We start from the raw sequence: 18,113 nt of genomic DNA, 5'->3' as shown, positions 1-18,113 counted from the left end.
AAGTTGTGTCCTTGAATATATGTATGGAGCGAGATTTCCAGCATATGAATAGATATTCCGGTGTCACTCATGCCTCTGTGATGTGAATGGTGATTGTATTTAAAATAACATGTTTTCTCCCTAAGTATGGTACCATTACCTGCAAAAATCCAGCTCACACATCTTTTATCCTCTTTATATATTCCCTTCAGATCAACAAACTTTAAACTGTGTTTTACTATTTGAACTGTATATATGGATTATAACTGATGATTGAGATTCTGATTGCAAGCATCTCTATCTTTGGACCTGCTCCCACAGAATATTTTTCTCCATTCTTAAGGTATCAGTTTCCACATTGACTTGACCCATGCCGCTCTTTCAAGCTCCTCACATCTTGCCTTGATCCGACAATGTTTAAATTACGGCTTTATATACGTTCTTCAATGGAGGGTTCTTGATGAGCAGTTAAGGTGGAGATTATTCTAGTTAAATTATGTAAAATGCGTATCCAATCAATGTAAAGGAAAATGAAAACATGCATCAGCACCACTTGCACTTCTGTGACCCACTATATGTTCCCTAACAACTAACAAATTAAGCAATTTCTCCCAATCCCACAGACCCAAAGTTTCAAATATCCCTAATTCTGCACTCACAAAAACTTTGTGAATTTACCAATCTATTTCTGCATTGTTTTATAATGCAAAAAAGGGATTGCCTCCTAAATTCTATTTCTCACCTCTCAACTATAATTTGTCTGCCATATCATTCTCAATATTTTCCACAGATTTACCCTTTTAATTGCCTCGTGAACATGGTGGAGATCTTAGATCTTAATTATTTAAATGTCTGAAAATCACCTGTTGAATACCTTACCCAAATAATGCTTGGTTTTCTGGGGGCCGATTTGGAGCAGCCTTCGATGGGCGTGGTTATCCTAACATCCGTGCGTTTCACCTTCCCTCCCTCCTTGCATATGCTCCCCCACCGCACCTTTAGTAAACACGACCCTGCACCCCATTGACCTTTTCCCACCACAAACATTGCACCACTACTGTCCACACACACACACACCTGTTCCCTGTGCCTGGGACTTGGTCTTTGGGGATCAATTTGTTGTCTCCGTAATCCAGAGATCTCAGGCAAAAGACCTGACTGATATCGCTGGATCCCATGTAAAGCACTTGGGAAAAGATCTATACTATCCCCAGAGCTTAAACCTTCACAAACCCTCTTCACTGATCCTGCCAACATGCTCTCCATCATCACACCTATTGTAACTCCCTGTATATCATTTAAAGGCAATTTTCAAAATAATAATCTCTATCATTTGCTGTTTGCGATTTTCAATATGGTGAATTTTCAGAAATGAAAAGCCTCAGCTCCAGCAATACATAAAGGGAGTTATACATTTTGAGTAGCCAAGAGCAGCCCGCACTGTGCATATAAAAAAAATCAATTTACAACAAGCTAAGGAAGGATTCCCTTTGCACGTGCACTGCTGCTGTTAAAACAAATTTGGTGGAAATCCATCCAGCAGTTTTGCCTGTGCACTTGAGCAAAAAGTGTTCATTTTTCTCTATGAGAAAGGATTAGGGCACCAAACTATGTGTTTCGGAAAATGTCATGCTGATTTGTCCTACTTGTTTTCTATGTTAAATAACGTTTCAAATTTCCAATGGATGATAGGTTTCATCTTAACTATAGAGTGACTAGTGTTGCCTAGTAAATATGCGCGCACACACACACGTGTGTGCATGTATGTGTGCTCGTGTGTGTGTGTTCTGTTAAATAGAATTGTTAAAGGAACGTTATGTTTTGCAGTGCAAAATAACTGCCATAACTCTATGGCTCTTTAACAAAGCTTTATACTGACATTTGTTAAACCATTTATACTATCATAACTACAATGTCGTGTCCACTGGCTGTTGCCTGTGGCCGTACCCCTAGAAACCCTCAATTCACTCAATGTAGATTGTGGCATATTTTTTTTGCCAATTTTCATGAAGCGTGCCATTTGTCCATATCCAGAGGACACTGCCAATTCACATGCTGTGTCCTCTGGGCATGACGTTTGGACATGCCCAGTAGCCACTTTGCTTAGGCTTGTGGCCATGCCTCTGGCACCCTTGGCCCACCTGATGTGCCCATTACACATTGCACTAAAGGAAGCACACCAAACATGTGCTGGACAGGTAGCAAACAGCAGCATCTGCATTGGGTGGAGGCATGTTTTTCTAACTCGCTTCTGACAGAAACACACTCTAGTGCATTGATCACAGTGTGCACCGAGTAGGCAGGAATCTGGAGGATTCCAAATGGACCATGAATAACTTCTTCAGCCCGCCATGGCTTGGCGTTGTACCTGTAATACAGCAGGCAGTGTTCCACTGAATCTCAGCCTCGGTCACAAGTGTGAAGTTTGGCATAGTAAACAATCACCAAGAGACAGGTTGATGCATGCTTTGTTTTATTATTTCGTTTCGCTGCTGGTGCTCACAATAAACGTGAATTCTCCCAGCATTCACAGCCCCAACTTCTATTTCTGTTACATCAAATCCCTCGCAAAAAGGACAGGAAGCTCCCTTCACTGCTTTAGCCACAAATTAGTCTTTCTGCACTGGCAGAGGTTCACACCGTTTTCAGCTCAGGCTGAGGTTTACCACATCCCACAGAGGTGCTGAATCTGTTTGCGTTTGGGCGTTTGATATAAACTATGCCTCCTTCCCAATCATGGCACCAGAAGGTATGTAGTTTACATGTAGGTTTATTTCTCTTAGTTGTAAAGTAGAGAAAGCACTGGGACATCCATCCAGTCCAGTACCTTAGGTCCAACTGACATCAGTAGAACCCTGCACAGCAAACATACATCAACATTCCCTCTAGAGTCCCAGTGACATCACCACATCAACACTCCACCTAGAATGTTAGTGACATCACCGTCCTTCACAAGACAACACTCATAGCCATAATCAATCCCACACAGATTATGACATATGTCCTTCTCTTCAAGCAATACAACACTCATAGCAATAACCAAACCCACACAGACTATGACATATATGTCCCTCTCTTCAACCAACCCAACACTAATAGCCATAATCGGGCCCAGAACGGATTATGACATAAGTCTCCCTCCCTTGCACTGACAAATCACATCACCCACCATGAGGATGGATGAACACCGCCAATCAATGCTCCGAACTAAATGGCCCAACCATCTCCAAGCAGCTCCCAACCAAGCCCTTGTGCTACACCACAATTCTAACCCCTAATCTGTAAAATTGAAAACACACAGCTGGAAACCCAACCACAGACCCCCCCAAAATCTGAAGGCACTCCACTATCAACCAGCTGAATAACAACAAAGGAGAAAGGAACCCAAAAATAAAACTTATGACCAAGCATCATCTGGCTGCCCCTTAACCTAGACACAGGCAGCACCACCCTGCCCCTTAAAAGTACCAAACATCTCTTCACTGCCCCTTGGATGACCGGACAGCACCTAGCTGCCCTTACCCAAGACATATACATCACCTAAATAAACCTTAAATCAACAACAGCACCTCGCTGCCCAACCAACAACCACACCTGACTGTCCTAAAATCAACACACCTTGCTACCCCTACCACACCAGGCAGCACCTCACTGCCCCTAAAACAACCAGACAGCACCTCACTGCCCCTAAAACAACCAAACACCACACTATCCCTACAAAGACCAGACAGCACCTCACTGCCCCTACCACAACCAGACAGCACCTGACTGTCCCTAAAAACACCAAACATCACCTGACTGTCCCTAAAAACACCAGCAAATAACCAGACAGCACCACACTGCCTTAACACGACCAGACAGCACCACACTGTCCCTAAAACACCAAACAACTCCTGACTGTCCCTAAAAACACCAGAAAATAACCAGACAGCACCACACTGCCCCTAAGACGACCAGACAGCACCTCACTGTCCCTAAAAACACAAGTAACAACAGAACACAACCAGGCGGCACCTCACTGCCCCTAGCAACAACCAGACAGCACCTCACTGTCCCAACACGCCAAACAGCACCTGACTGTCCCTAAAAACACCAGAAACAACAAAACACAACCAGGTGGCACCTCACTGCCCCTACCAATGACCAGACAGCACCTCACTGTCCCAACACACCAAACAGCACCTTGACTGTCCCTAAAAACACCAGAAACAACCGGACCGCACCTCACAGTCCCTTAAAACACCAGACAGCACCTCAAAAACCTAAAACCGACACAACACCTCACTACCCCACCTGACAGCATGTGTACAGCATCTCACTGCCCCTTCAACCCTAGACAACACCTCGCAGCCCCTAAAACAACCAGACAGCACCTCACTGCCTTTAAAACAACCAACAACACCTCACTATCTTTACAAGACCAGACAGCACCTCACTGCCCCTTCTACACCAGACAGCACCTCACTGCCCTTAAACAACCAACAACACCTCACTATCCCTACCACACCAGGCAGCACCTCACTGCCCCTAAAACAACCAAACACCACACTATCCCCACCAACACCAGACAGCACCTCACTGTCCCTAAAAACAGAAAATAACCAGACAGCACCTCACTGTCCCCTACAAACACCAGACAGCACCTCACTGTCCCTAAAAACAGAAAATAACCAGACAGCACCTCACTGTCCCCTACAAACACCAGACAGCACCTCAGTGTCCCTAAAAACACCAAACAGCACCTGACTGTCCCTAAAAACACCAGAAACAACAGAACACAACCAGGCGGCACCTCACTGCCCCTACCAACGACCAGACACCCCTCACTGTCCCAACACACCAAACAGCACCTGACTGTCCCTAAACCACCAGAACACAACCAGACAGCACCTCACTAACCACCTGATGGACAGCACCTCACAGTCCCTGAAAAACGACAGGCAGCACCACACTGCCCTTTAAAATAACCAGCACCTAACCACCCTTCAAATTAACCAGGAAGCACCTCACTACCCCTTTAAAACCCTAAATGGCACCTCACTACCACTTTAAAACATTCCAGGCAGCACCTCACTACAACAAAAACACCAGCATCATCCCCACATAACCAGGGGACATGCCCCTACAAACAAAAACCAACATAACACACACAGGACAACATATGAATCCCATGAAAATCATTTTAAATAACATTGTGGCGCCAAACTTCTTGCGCCACCCCCAAAATATCCATGAAATGCACAACATAAATGCAAATTCTCTGCGCCACCATCCCTGCATGTGCATGAAGCGAAAGCAATAATCCAGACAGCACCCCACTGTCCCTAAAAGTACTGGCATCATCCACACATAACCAGGGGAAATGCCCCTACGAACACGACAAACAAAACACTGCAGGACAACATGTAAATCCTACAGTAAGCGATAACCAGATCCAGTTCATGGCGCTAAGATCCCTGCGCCAAACCCCACATGTGCATGAAGCTGAAGCTAAAGCATGCAACAAAAAAAAAATGACCTGGCGCTAAAGTCCCTGCGCCATCCCCACACCCACATGTCCAAATCAAGCAACCCGCAAAGAAAAACAGTGTGTAAAAACAGGCGCTACGTCCCTGCGCCAAACCCCACATGTGCATGAAGCGGAAGCTAATGCATGCAACAAAAAAAAATGACCTGGCGCTAAAGTCCCTGCGCCATCCCCACACCCACATGTCCAAATCAAGCAACCTGCAAAGAAAAACAGTGTGTAAAAACAGGCGCTACGTCCCTGCGCCAAACCCCACATGTGCATGAAGTGAAAGCTAATAACTGCAAAAAATGATCTGGCGCTAAAGTCCCTGTGCCATCACCACACCCACATGTCCAAATCAACCAACCTACAAAGAAAAACATTGTGTAAAAAAAAAAAAAAAACAAACATTACAACTTTGCCCATGAACTCTACCCACGAGTCCATACTGTAAACCCCATGAAAGTCCTAAACATTAGGCCACCACATATACACAACAGCAGTACACATAAACGACAGGCCTTAAACTGCTAACATTAACCCATGACCCGAACCATATCTATACTAAACCCAGAGGCCACAACAAAACACAAACAGCATTAAAAATTAAAACCGGCCTCCCCCAAACACATACCTCTGTTTAGTCTTTAGACAGGTCCTTCTCCACATTACATATGCCCCACTGGTCCGGATCCAGCGCTCACCACTTTACTTGCCTCCCTGCCAAATCACCTGCAAGTGGCTTCCACCGCCATTTAGCGCACACATTGTATATGCCCATAATGTCTGTTCTTCCCTCAATCTCCCGTAGGAAATCTCTTCTAGCAGCCATGCTATCCACGGCCTCCACTTGTGCCAAAAAGTCTCTTATTTCAATGTTGCCCAGACCATCAGTGAAGCACGAAACTCTAGCCTGTACCCCCATCCAACCGTCGAGCATTTCCGTAACACCACAGCTTCCGCATTCAGCGACGGCATAATCCTCTTGAGGGACATTGCGTTCCACGCCCACGCCAGAGAGGCCTTCAGCACTGCGTTCCAGCTGGCGTAGCTGGAGCACCATACCAAGCACAAATGCTCCTCCAATCGCCGTCAGACCTGCCCCAGCCTACGTCATCACAGCTGTACCCAACGCCATGAGTGAAACATTGCTCGTTTCTGTAACACCGCAGCTTCCGCATTCAGCGACAGCGTAATCCTCTTGAGGAACGTTGCGTTCCACGCCCACGCCAGATAGGCCTTCAGCGCTGCGTTCCAGCTGGCGTAGCTGGAGCACCATACCAATCACAAATGCGCCTCCAATCGCCGTCAGACCTGCCACAGCCGACGTCATCACAGCTGTTCCCAACGCCACTGGAGAAACATCGCTCCCTGGCTCCTCTGCGCCAGCAACCACTGTGCCTGCAGTTCGGCGCTCCATAGCTCCTCCATCCCCAGAATCAGCCCGCATAGCTCTCCATCGGATGACCTCACTGCTCCTCTCCACAACGGAACTGCTCACCTTGATATGGCGTCGCCTGGCCACCGCAGGTGACACCCTCCACAAAACCACTGTGCCCATCCGTAAGATCCGGGACAGCGACTGTGCTACACAATATCACCGGCCCCAACACAGAGGGCCCACAGCGACTGATTCACTGGTCCACTTCCAATCCTGCACCGACTTGTGTGCAGCTCCACCGGCTGAATGCAGAGCGCTCGCTAGTCACTTTACTGCGCTGCCAAACGCGATACTCACAGCCACAACATCCGGCCACAAGGCAATCGGACCCTCAGGATCACCAACCTGGACCCTGACCAGACCTCTGCACCACCCGTTCTGCTGAATGCCTCCGCTGGACCTAGGCCCCAACTTGGACTTCCACTGCACCGCCCGGCCTGCATCCTCTTCCTGCTCGATGGATGTCTCCTTGGAAGGCAGTGCTTCTCACCAGCTGCCCCTTCCCAGCAGCATTGGAACCATCCTCGTCGCCAGTGATATAAACTATGCCTCCTTCCCAATCATGGACACCAGAAGGTATGTAGTTTACATGTAGGTTTATTTCTCTTAGTTGTAAAGTAGAGAAAGCACTGGGACATCCATCCAGTCCAGTACCTTAGGTCCAACTGACATCAGTAGAACCCTGCACAGCAAACATACATCAACATTCCCTCTAGAGTCCCAGTGACATCACCACATCAACACTCCACCTAGAATGTTAGTGACATCACCATCCTTCACAAGACAACACTCATAGCCATAATCAATCCCACACAGATTGTGACAGCGTTCTTCCTGGACAATACTGCTCCGCCAGCTGCAGCACGGCAATTATGGAACCCCCGCCTCCAGTGTTGTCTGATTCTCATGTTCTCCCTGAGAAGGAAACAGAGAGAGAGAGATCGTGAGAGAGACCGATAGAGAGATAGGCACTGAGAGATTACGGGAGAGATAGAAACTCTTTATGCTTCTGCTTGTGGGTGCACAGACTCAGCATACAAAACATGATGACAACAATCTTAAAGCTAAGATGGAATGATACAATCAGATAGCCTAGCCAAAATTCTGTGGAGCAATTAGAAGTATGCTGTGCTTCTTGAAGGAGACTGTTGGAAGAGGCCTTCGTGGTAAATTACATATGCAATACACGTGTGAGAGAGCTAATGCTGCCTCAAACTCCGATCTAAAAACTGTTTACAAATGGATTGAAGGGTTTACTATCTTGGTGTGTATGTCCTGCATCTAATAAACCGCTTTCAAACTACAAGTATAGCATTGTTACGATGTTCCGTTAAACAATTGTGTCAGAAGAGGTCAGTGAGGCCCATTGAAAGTCAGGTACTGTAACTGCAGTGTTAATATAATGTTTACCTGGAGGAGTTCATGGTGGCATACAGTAAAGTTAGATTTGATATTGCCAGCATGTCCCGTGATATGACAATACGACGTTGCTTGTTTTCTCTTTCCACTTATTATGTTTTGTCAAATTGTTTAATAACTTGTTTTGTTGCAGGAGTTTCCAGATTCCCTAAGAGAACAGACTCACCTGAAAGAATGGCATATCAGCAACACCCAGATTCACACCATTCCTGCCTACATTGCACTGTTTCAAGAGCTTAGAGTGCTGGAGCTGTCTCAAAACCTCATCTCTCAGCTCCCACCTGAAATAGGTAAAGTTGAGTCATTTATTTGTATTTATTTATTGGATATTTGTAAGGCGCCTATACAACACATGGTGTTTCAACAAGACAAAACCGAGGGAGGGGCAAGGGTGAAAGATAAAAATAACAGTCCTAATAGGCCTTGTTACTTTCGGATCGTGCACGGGCAGTAACAAGAAGGGTGGGGGATCGTGGGGGGGGGAGTGCTAGTCTGGTCGACTGCAAAGTGCTAAGGTGGGAAGGTAGGTGCAGGGTAAAGAGGAGAGAGTGCAAGTGAAAAAGGGGGTTAGCGGAGGGGGCGTGGAAGAGGGCCACAAGGGCTAGGATAGTGCTAAGGGGAGGCCCGCAGGGCAAGTGTAGGCGATTGCATGGGGTGCAGGGGGTGAGGGATCACATGCTAAGTGTGAAGAGGGGGTACACTGAGGGGGCTGGGGCCCTGTTGAACGCAGAGGGAACCAGGCAGCCAGTTACTAGGCAGACAGGGGTGTTAGCAGGGGAGGGAAGGAAGAAGAGAAAAGGAGAGTCTTGAGGAGCTTCTGGAACTTAAGGCGATTCGGCTCAAGCCTTAGATGGGCAGGGAGACCATTCAGAGGGAGGCCCCTGTAGAAGAGAGAGATCTGCCCCCCTCTCTGCTTAGAGAAGCGTCTGATCTGCAGAGACTCAGAGCTAGAAGACCGAAGGACTCTAGCAGGTAGGCATTTAGTGAGAGATGTAGCGGGGTCCCAGGCCCCAGAAAGCCTTGTGGACGATGCCGAGGGTCTTGAACTTGATTCCAGAGGCAACCGGGAGCCAGTGGAGAGATTTTAGGGCTGTAGAGATGCAGTCTCTGGGCTTGAGGCCAAGGATAAGTCTTGCAGTCCTATTTTGGATTAGTTGAAGGGGACAAAGGGAGAATAAAAGAATATTAAGGACAAGGCTGTTGTGGTAGTCCAGCCTAGAGAGGACTAGTCCTCTGGAGATATTGAGTTTCTGGGGGAAGGTGATGAAAGGGTGAATGCCTATGAGGTGGTGCAGCTGATAGTGGGCCTTCTTGGCAAGGTCTGTATTGTGAGGAGAGAAAGAGAGAGAGGAGTCAAAAATGACACCATCATTTTCTGCCTCACAAGAGGGTGAGGTGAGGGGATCCAAGGAGGGCGGCTAGAGGGTAGGAGGGAAGGATGGAGCTGGCGTCACAGTGAGAAGGATCTCAGTCTTACTGGCATTAAGGCAGAGATCATTGGCAGCACACAATACTGAATAGCAGTCAGGGATGAGAGAGGAGGAAGAGGAGGCAGTAGATGGAAGCTTGAAGGAGAGCAGTGTGTTGTCAGCATAACACCGGAGCTGAGGAGAGAAGTAGGAGATCAGGTGGACCTGAGGGGCATGGTAGATGTTGAAGAGCCATGGCAGGAGGATAAAGCCTTGAGGGATGTCACAGGTGGAACATGTGATGGGGGAGAGAAAAGGGATCAGTTGAACCAGGGAAGGTCAGTCGGAGAGGAATGAGGTCAACCAGGCAAGTGCCAGGCCTGAGATGCCAAGGGTGTCAAGAAGTGGATTATAAGCATAGCATCAACAAAAGACTTCTATGAACTGCAAACGATACATACTATTACATTCTTTTGACCATAGCCAAGCATGATGGGCAATGATTCTACCTGCATGAATACCCAAACAGTACTATGCCAAGCCCGACCCAAACCTAGATATTTGCATGAACAATGGTCATTGTCAGTGGTGTCCACACACAATGGGCCTCATTACGACCCGGGCGGTAAGGGAACAACGATGCCGGTAAAGGATTACCGGCATCGCTTACCACTCCGGATGATCATGACCAGCCAATCCGCTATTAGCACCACTGTAATTAACGGTGCCTCTAATAGCGGCATAGGCGCGGGCACACAACCCTCCATGTCGGCAATACCGGCATGGTGCAAATAACGGCCCACTGAAGGCCAAAAAGTACCTTACCGGCATGGAGCAAATACCGGCATCGCGGACCACCCGTAAACGGCCATGTGCAGTGTTCCCAACTGCCACAGGTGCACACAATCAGCACAGGTGAAGGAAATATAGACTGGGCCGCACAAAAGGACCACACCCCACCCCTTCCCACACCCAGTCACACACCAAAATGATTCCCATACTACTAGCAATGCTGGGGCTGGAGGACATGATTGCAGTGGAACTCCAGCTACAACTACAACAACAACAACAGGCAGCACAGAGGAGACGCAGGAGGAGAATGAGGGTTAGGCAGGCCCAGCATGCAACACCAGTGCAGCCAGTGGCACCACGCAGGCAGCCCCCAATCCCTCGCATCAGAGACAGTCCATACAACCTATCCCCTGAGCAGATCCACACCCTGTACCGTCTGGACCGGGACACCATCACCACCATTGTGGACATGATACATGATGACATTGTCAGCCTGATTGAAACACGCACTGCCATCCCACCCCTATTGAAGGTAGTGTCTGTGCTCCATTTCCTGGCCACAGGCACCTTCCAGCACACAGTGGGGCACATGCATGGCATATCACAACCATTATTATCACATATGCTGAACCAAGTGCTTGATGCCCTCCTGAAGCACACAAACGACCACATTTACATACCACGGACTGCCCAGGAGATCTCAAACACCAAAGTTGGTTTTCATTCACTGGCCGGCATCCCTGGTTGCATTGGCGCCATCGACTGCACCCATGTGGAATTGGTGGTCCCACATGCCATGGAGGTAGTGTACCCCAACCGTAAATTATAGCACTCCATCAACGTGCAAATGGTATGTGACTCAAACAAGATCATCACACATTGTTGTGCCCGATTCCCCGGATCAACCCATGATTCAATGGTCCTGCGGAACTCCACGATACCATGCTACATGGAGCGACATGCAGGGCAGAGATCCTGGCTTCTTGGTGAGTTGCATGTTAGGCTCATGGAAATGCGATGTGTGTAGGTGATTGGAGGGGAGATGCATACTTCACCTGGCTGATATGGGGGGGGGATGCATACTTCACCTGGCTGAGATGGGGCGGGGGAGATGCATACTTCACCTGGCTGAGATGGGGGAGGAGATGTGCATACTTCACCTGGCTGATATGGGGGGGGAGATGCATACTTCACCTGGCTGAGATGGGGCGGGGGAGATGCATACTTCACCTGGCTGAGATGGGGGAGGAGATGTGCATACTTCACCTGGCTGAGATGGGGGGGAGATGCATACTTCACCTGGCTGAGATGGGGGAGAGATGCATACTTCACCTGGCTGAGATGGGGGGGTGGGGAGAGATGCATACTTCACCTGGCTGAGATGGGGGAGGGATGAATACTTCACCTGGCTGAGATGGGGGGGGGAGATGCATACTTCACCTGGCTGAGATGGGGGGGGAGATGCATACTTCACCTGGCTAAGATGGGGGGAGAGATGCATACTTCACCTGGCTGAGATGGGGGGGGAGAGATGCATACTTCACCTGGCTGCGAGTGCCTGAGAGAATGGACCATGCTCATACCCCAAAGCAGGCCAGACCGGACCTGATACCTGACCACATAATGCATGATGTATGCAGCCCTACCATGTGAATGATGCAGTGTCACAACCATTCCATAGCCATCTACATGTGCACTGTAGTCAATCAGACCGTATCCCCCGCAATACAATGCAGCTACAAGCAATTGGTATGGCCAATACACAGCACCACAAACCATCAACAGAAAGGACCGTCCTCCGTTACTGCGTACAAAGGAGTTACATGTGGGTCAAATACATTAATACACCGTTACACTGACACAGAGGTGCAACAAAACTGCATCTCACCATTTGTTGTGCATAGTGAAATCATCATGAGGCTGCCATCAACGGTGACAGGATGAAAGCATACAAATGACTGCACATCAGCCAGATCCTGGTAACAACCGGCGTGGCCGAACACAGTGCATGAGCACTCACAAGGAACAGGACCCCCTGCGCCCACTAGACGATGGCACGCACACCTGTCCATAAGTGGAATACACACATAGCAATCACATCGTGTGTATCAATTCATGCATAGAAATGTGGTTGCAATCAGGAAATAAATGCATGCTATGGTGTCATTGATACAGGTCCCATATGGTGTGATGACTTACACATATACATTGTTGCCCACATGCAGGTGATGCAGGCTATCCCCTGAAGAGGTGGCTCCTTACCCCAGTCCGGAACCCACAGAACAGGCACGAGGAGGACTAAAATCGTGCGCATACACGTACCCGTGTGTTGATTGAGCAGACATTTGGCCTCTTGAACGCACGGTTTCGCTGCCTCAACAGGTCTGCTGGTGCACTCCTGTACTGCCATGAGAAGGTGGCCAGATCGTCATGGTATGTGTTATGCTACACAATGGGCCTCATTACGACCCTGGCGTTAACCATGGCGCTTTTAGCGCCATGGTTGACGCCGGATTCCGCCACGGTGAATGGCGGAATTACTGCCCCATTCCAAGGTTGGCGGGGCGGTAATTCCCCATTCACCATTGGCCCTTCCCCATTCCCATTCTTGCCCCCATAGGGCTCAATGGGAATGGGGAAGGCGGTAATTACGGCACCGCAAATTGCAGTACCGTAATTACCTCCAAGGTCCCTTTGCGGGTCCCTTCCTTAACGGCTGGAAAACCAGCCGTTATGGTAGGGACCCGCAAAGGGACCTCATAATTGGGCGGTACGGGATTACCGGCACCAGTGCCCTGGCCGGTACCAGTAATCCCTTACTGCCCGGGTCATAATGAGGCCCAATATGTGCATTAGACGGAATGTGCCTATGCACCCTGATGCTGATCTGCAACCACCTGACGCACAGGAGGGACGTGCCGTGCGCCAGACTCTGATCAACCAATATTTCTAGCACACATGGACGGGGAGTGACATGGAGGTGGCACTCAGGGCACTTGGTGTGTCAGGGACATGGACACTGTAGACTGTTCACCAATAAAGCACACATACACAATAAGCAATGTCCGCACATGTGAATTATGATTTCCCAACAGGTGTATTAAAGTAATATAACAAAGTGCACAAGCCCTCCACCCCACACACCCTCTCCCCCTCCCCCCTCAACTTCCCCACACACTCTCTCCCCCTTCCCCCTCAACTCCCCCACACACACCCTGTCCCCCCTCAAATCCCCCACACACCCTCTCCCCCTCCCGCTCCCCCCTTGACTTCTCCACACATGGTGTGCAGTAGCGTGCAACACTAGTCCACATGGCACCAGTATGCCTGGCTGTACCTACAGCCCTCCCCCTCCTCCAGCACCAGGTGCACCCCTGTCCGATCTGCGCAGGTTCCGGGCAGACCTACGCACGGGGCTGGTCCTGGTTGAACTTGCATTTGAAGATGTCCCAGGTTGTTCTGGCAACTGTGATGGATGCATGGCCTGCATTGCTGCCACCATTTCGGAGAGGACATGCCGCACTGCTGCCAATTCGGCGCAAATGTCCTTCGAGGTGGTCTCGATTGCTGTTTTCAGGGATGCAGCACATTCCGTAATGTCATCCCTTGACCGGCCACATTCCATTATATGCTGCGTCAACAGCCCTGTGAGCTCCTCCTGGTGCCTCTGAATTGCCCTGATCCCCTCTTGGCTGGTTGGAACTGGGGTGGATGTGTGAGGGGTTTCCACCATGCTTTGTTCATCATGCACAGTTGGCGTGGGGCTGGCACTTGCGGGCCATGAATCACCAGGTGATAGCCCGTGCATGCTGCTGTTCTGCAAGCTGCATGGGGATAGTTGTGGTGAGTGCAGGTGGCCTGTGGCAGGTGGTGCGCCATGCAGCTGAACGTCTGCCTCATCGTCTGATACGGCTGCTGTGGCAGCTGTCTCACCCACTGTGCTGCTGGCAGCCGATGCTGTGCCTACTGCCACTGCCACTGCCTCCTGGGTGATGGTGGCTGGTGTGGGTGCTGTTGTGGGGGCAGTAGTGCACATTGGTGCTGTGGCCTCTGGGGTTTTCTTGGCCTTCCGCAGTGGTGCAGGTTGGCCTCTTCCCCTTGAAGTTGAGGGGCGGTGTTCTCCCTCCTCGCCCCTGGCCTTCTTTTTTGGTATGGCATCTTCCTCCCTGGTGTCCTCATCACCGCTGTCTGAATGCGTGCCTGTGGGGGACCAATAGAGGGAGAGGGTTAGTGATGGGTCTACATGCATGGGGCATGCATTGGGATGGCTGCATTCATATGGAATGGCAGATGATTGACATTGGGGGAGTGACATATGGGTTGCTTGGTTTTTGGGTGGGTGATGCATGGAGGCGTCTGGGTTGAAACACATATGGGGTGCATTATGCATGTGGACAAGATGATGCTGTGCACTGCCTGTAGGCAGTCATGTACATATATGTCTGGTGGACCCTTTTCTACATCATTGCACTGTCAGTTCAGGTGGACATCATCGTGGTGGTGTTAGCATTGTTTCATTTGGGACACCTATCTGCATCGGCTGATGACAGGGCTCCTCGCTCCATGTCTCCCACGCCCTCAATTGCCTCCGTCCCTATGGTGCTGGCGCATATCTCTTCCCATCGTTGCAACTTGATGGGGGACTCCGCACCTCCGCCTGTCGCCATCCCCAGGTTGCGGTTGGCGGAGAGGATGCTCCGCACGCGTAAATGCAGTTCATCCCAGCGCTTGACATGTCGGAGGAAAACACATCGGCATGTTCCTGCAGTGTCATCCGCCAGCATGGTCAACTCCTCTCAGGAGAAGCGCTCCTTGCTCATGCGATCTGTGGTTTTTTTAACAGCTTTCGGCATGGTGAGATGCAGCAGGTAGTGTTGGAGGTGTGGCAGAGTTCTGGGGGTCAGATGGCTGGATGGCAATGGATTGTGTTTTCAAAGATGGCCGCCGTGCTCTTTTCCCGTTCCTGTGCGATGACGCTACTTCCGGTTCCGCTTATTAGTGGTGACCGCTAATAGAGGTTACCGCTATTAGAGGTGACCGCTATTAGCGGTCACTGCTAATGCCCATGGCTTGGATGCCAGAGTAGCTATTTGCACTACGTACGATGCTGGAAAGGGGGATTTTTCGCCCTTTTATGGCATGGCGGTGGGGTCATTACCGGCATGGCGCAAAGCTCGTGCCCGCGTACTTGTAATACGCAGCTTTTAGCGGTTTATTGCCAGCACGGACACGGTACTTGCGCCATGCCGGTAATGACCGGTACTTTCCGCCCGGGTCGTAATGAGGCCCAATGACTACACCATGAGGAACCATGATCAACAAACACCACACCAGACAAACAAAGGGACCAACAATAGGCTAAGGAAAACTGCACAATCCTGATGATGATGGCGTTGGTGTGGGGACAAGGCATGAAAGCAGCCCTGATACTAAAGTATTTGTAATGCTTTCAACACCCTTTAAACATCATTTTCTCGTACTTTACCAATTGTGTTATGTCTTCCACCCATCCCTCCACATCTGCTTTTTTAGAACTTCAAAACATTTAACAGCTGTCTCACAGCCACTATAAAGAGTCCTAGACAGCCATTTGTGCACTCCAGCACACCATATCACCAGTCCCCTTGGTACCTGCAAGATCACTATCTCCTCTAAGCATATATTTAATGTTTGTGTACTTCACGCACCATAAAACTATTGGTGCATTGGGTATTTTGAATCTGCTTTTACTTTATGGTGGATCTTTCACTGTATTTTGGATCTTCTAATCCTGTTTTTCTCTAACTGTGAAATTCTAATGACAGTTATCTGTAATTCAGTCATTTCAATTTGCTATGCCTTGTACCTCTACCCTGTTTCATTCTTGGACCCTGTTTCATTCTTGGTTGCTTTGCCTCCACGCCCGAATGCTGAATTGTTCATGCTTCCTGCTGCATCTTGTTACTTAGGTCCTATCCCTGGTACCTTGTTTCCTACCGTCTCATCTGCTGTATTTGACTTGTTGTGACTTGATTTGCTGCTAGGCTGCCTGGTGAGTTCCTTGTGCATTTTGCAGTTCCTTCATCTGCTCCCTATCCCCCCTTGCAACTCTGGTGTTCTCTATCTCTCCATTCTACTCTAACTGCCACTCTATCACCTTTCTTACCCCTATCCCGATGCCTGAAAGGAAAACGTTTAAGAAAGCACTCCTGGCCTCCAATCCAGGATTGTCCATTGATGATACTTATGTCAATTCTTCATCCAGGAGACTATTACCAACATCCTCTTTACTGTCCCATCTTCTGACCTATGGGCTCCCCATATGGTCTCTATCCATTCCCCTTTTTCTTCCTCGCCCATTAATGGTAGAACCAGGTGGGAAGGTCTCTTGGCACACTTCCTATCTTCTAGGTGCATCATTAATAGCTACCAAAATGGCACTATCATGGTCTAGGGCTCTCAGCCCAACCTTCTCCTTCTTGACAGGCTTATTTTATCTCTCATTAGCTTCCTCCCTACTCCTGCCACTCCTCCAGCTGCCACCCCTTTGGCCTCATCACCCCCACCAACCGGTGTACCCCGCACCTGTACCCTGCCTTGGAAAACAGTTAAAGGTAGAAATCAGCTTCACCTAGCTACTCTTAATTCTCGCTCTGCTGTCAAACATTCCTCTGATAACTGTCACATCTTTGAAGACTTTTACCTCAATGTCCTCGCTCTCACTGAAATGTGGTTAAATGCCAGCTCTGTCACTTATTTTGACACTCTCGTTCCTGAGGGATACAAGATCCTCTCCTAGCCCAGTTCTAATTGGTCTAGTGGTTCTTGCCTACACTGAATGGGTCCCTGTGTCCATCATACCCACTCAATCCTACTCCTCCTTTGAATGTCTTGTCTGAAAGTTTTGCGTCTCTCCAACCCTCTTCCTTACCCTTGCTACAATCTACAGGCTTCCTGGGCCTATCTTCCCCTTCCTCTCTGACTGGGCGGACCTTGCCTCCTCTCTTCTGAGCTCTTCCTCTAAGCTTCTCCTCCTTGTAGACTTCAATATCTGCCTGGATTCTCCTGATGCACACACTCTACTTTTCGCAACCTCTGCCACTCACTCATCACTCACCATCCTTCCCCCCGTCTAAGCCTCTGTGTGCACTGCTCATCTTCTTCTCTGTCATTCGACCAATGAAGTGAGTGTCAGTAGCTGCTTTTGTCGCCTCCTTCACGCCCCCTCCTACTACTTACTCTCACACTGACTCAGCTCTTGCTAACCTTCATCTTTCCATCTCCAACACCCTTGACATTCTTGCGCCTGCTATCAGGATCCATATGAAGCCAGATTCCAAGTACACTAGTTGGTATGATTCTGCCCTGTTGAAACACAAGTGCAAAGTTGCGGAACAGAAGTATCTGGCTTCTAGCAAATCCTCTGACAAACTGGCCTGTCGCCTGCTCCAAAGGCATAACAGAATATCAATTCCAAGAAATGGGCCCATATCTAATCCCACATCTCTGAATCCACAAACAACACGGCTGAACTTTCAATATCTGCAAGGAACTTGCCAATACTACCAAAGTCTCCACTTCTCCT

The 18,113-nt window shown here is 49.0% G+C and overlaps 1 protein-coding gene across 1 annotated transcript in view; it reads left to right on the top strand.

The window, feature by feature from the left end:
- Nucleotides 1-18,113, top strand: part of LRRC2 (leucine rich repeat containing 2) — a 1,026,596-nt gene that overhangs the window by 506,637 nt on the left and 501,846 nt on the right. The window contains exon 4 of the mRNA XM_069625672.1: nt 8,482-8,638. Within this exon, the coding sequence (XP_069481773.1) occupies nt 8,482-8,638 (157 nt within the window). The remainder of the gene's footprint in view (nt 1-8,481; nt 8,639-18,113) is intronic.

This window comes from Ambystoma mexicanum, chromosome 6p (genome assembly GCF_040938575.1).
Source record: "Ambystoma mexicanum isolate Mex_15411 chromosome 6p, UKY_AmexF1_1, whole genome shotgun sequence".
NCBI classification, from domain to species: domain Eukaryota; kingdom Metazoa; phylum Chordata; class Amphibia; order Caudata; family Ambystomatidae; genus Ambystoma; species Ambystoma mexicanum.
This window is presented reverse-complemented; position numbering and strand designations above follow the sequence as displayed.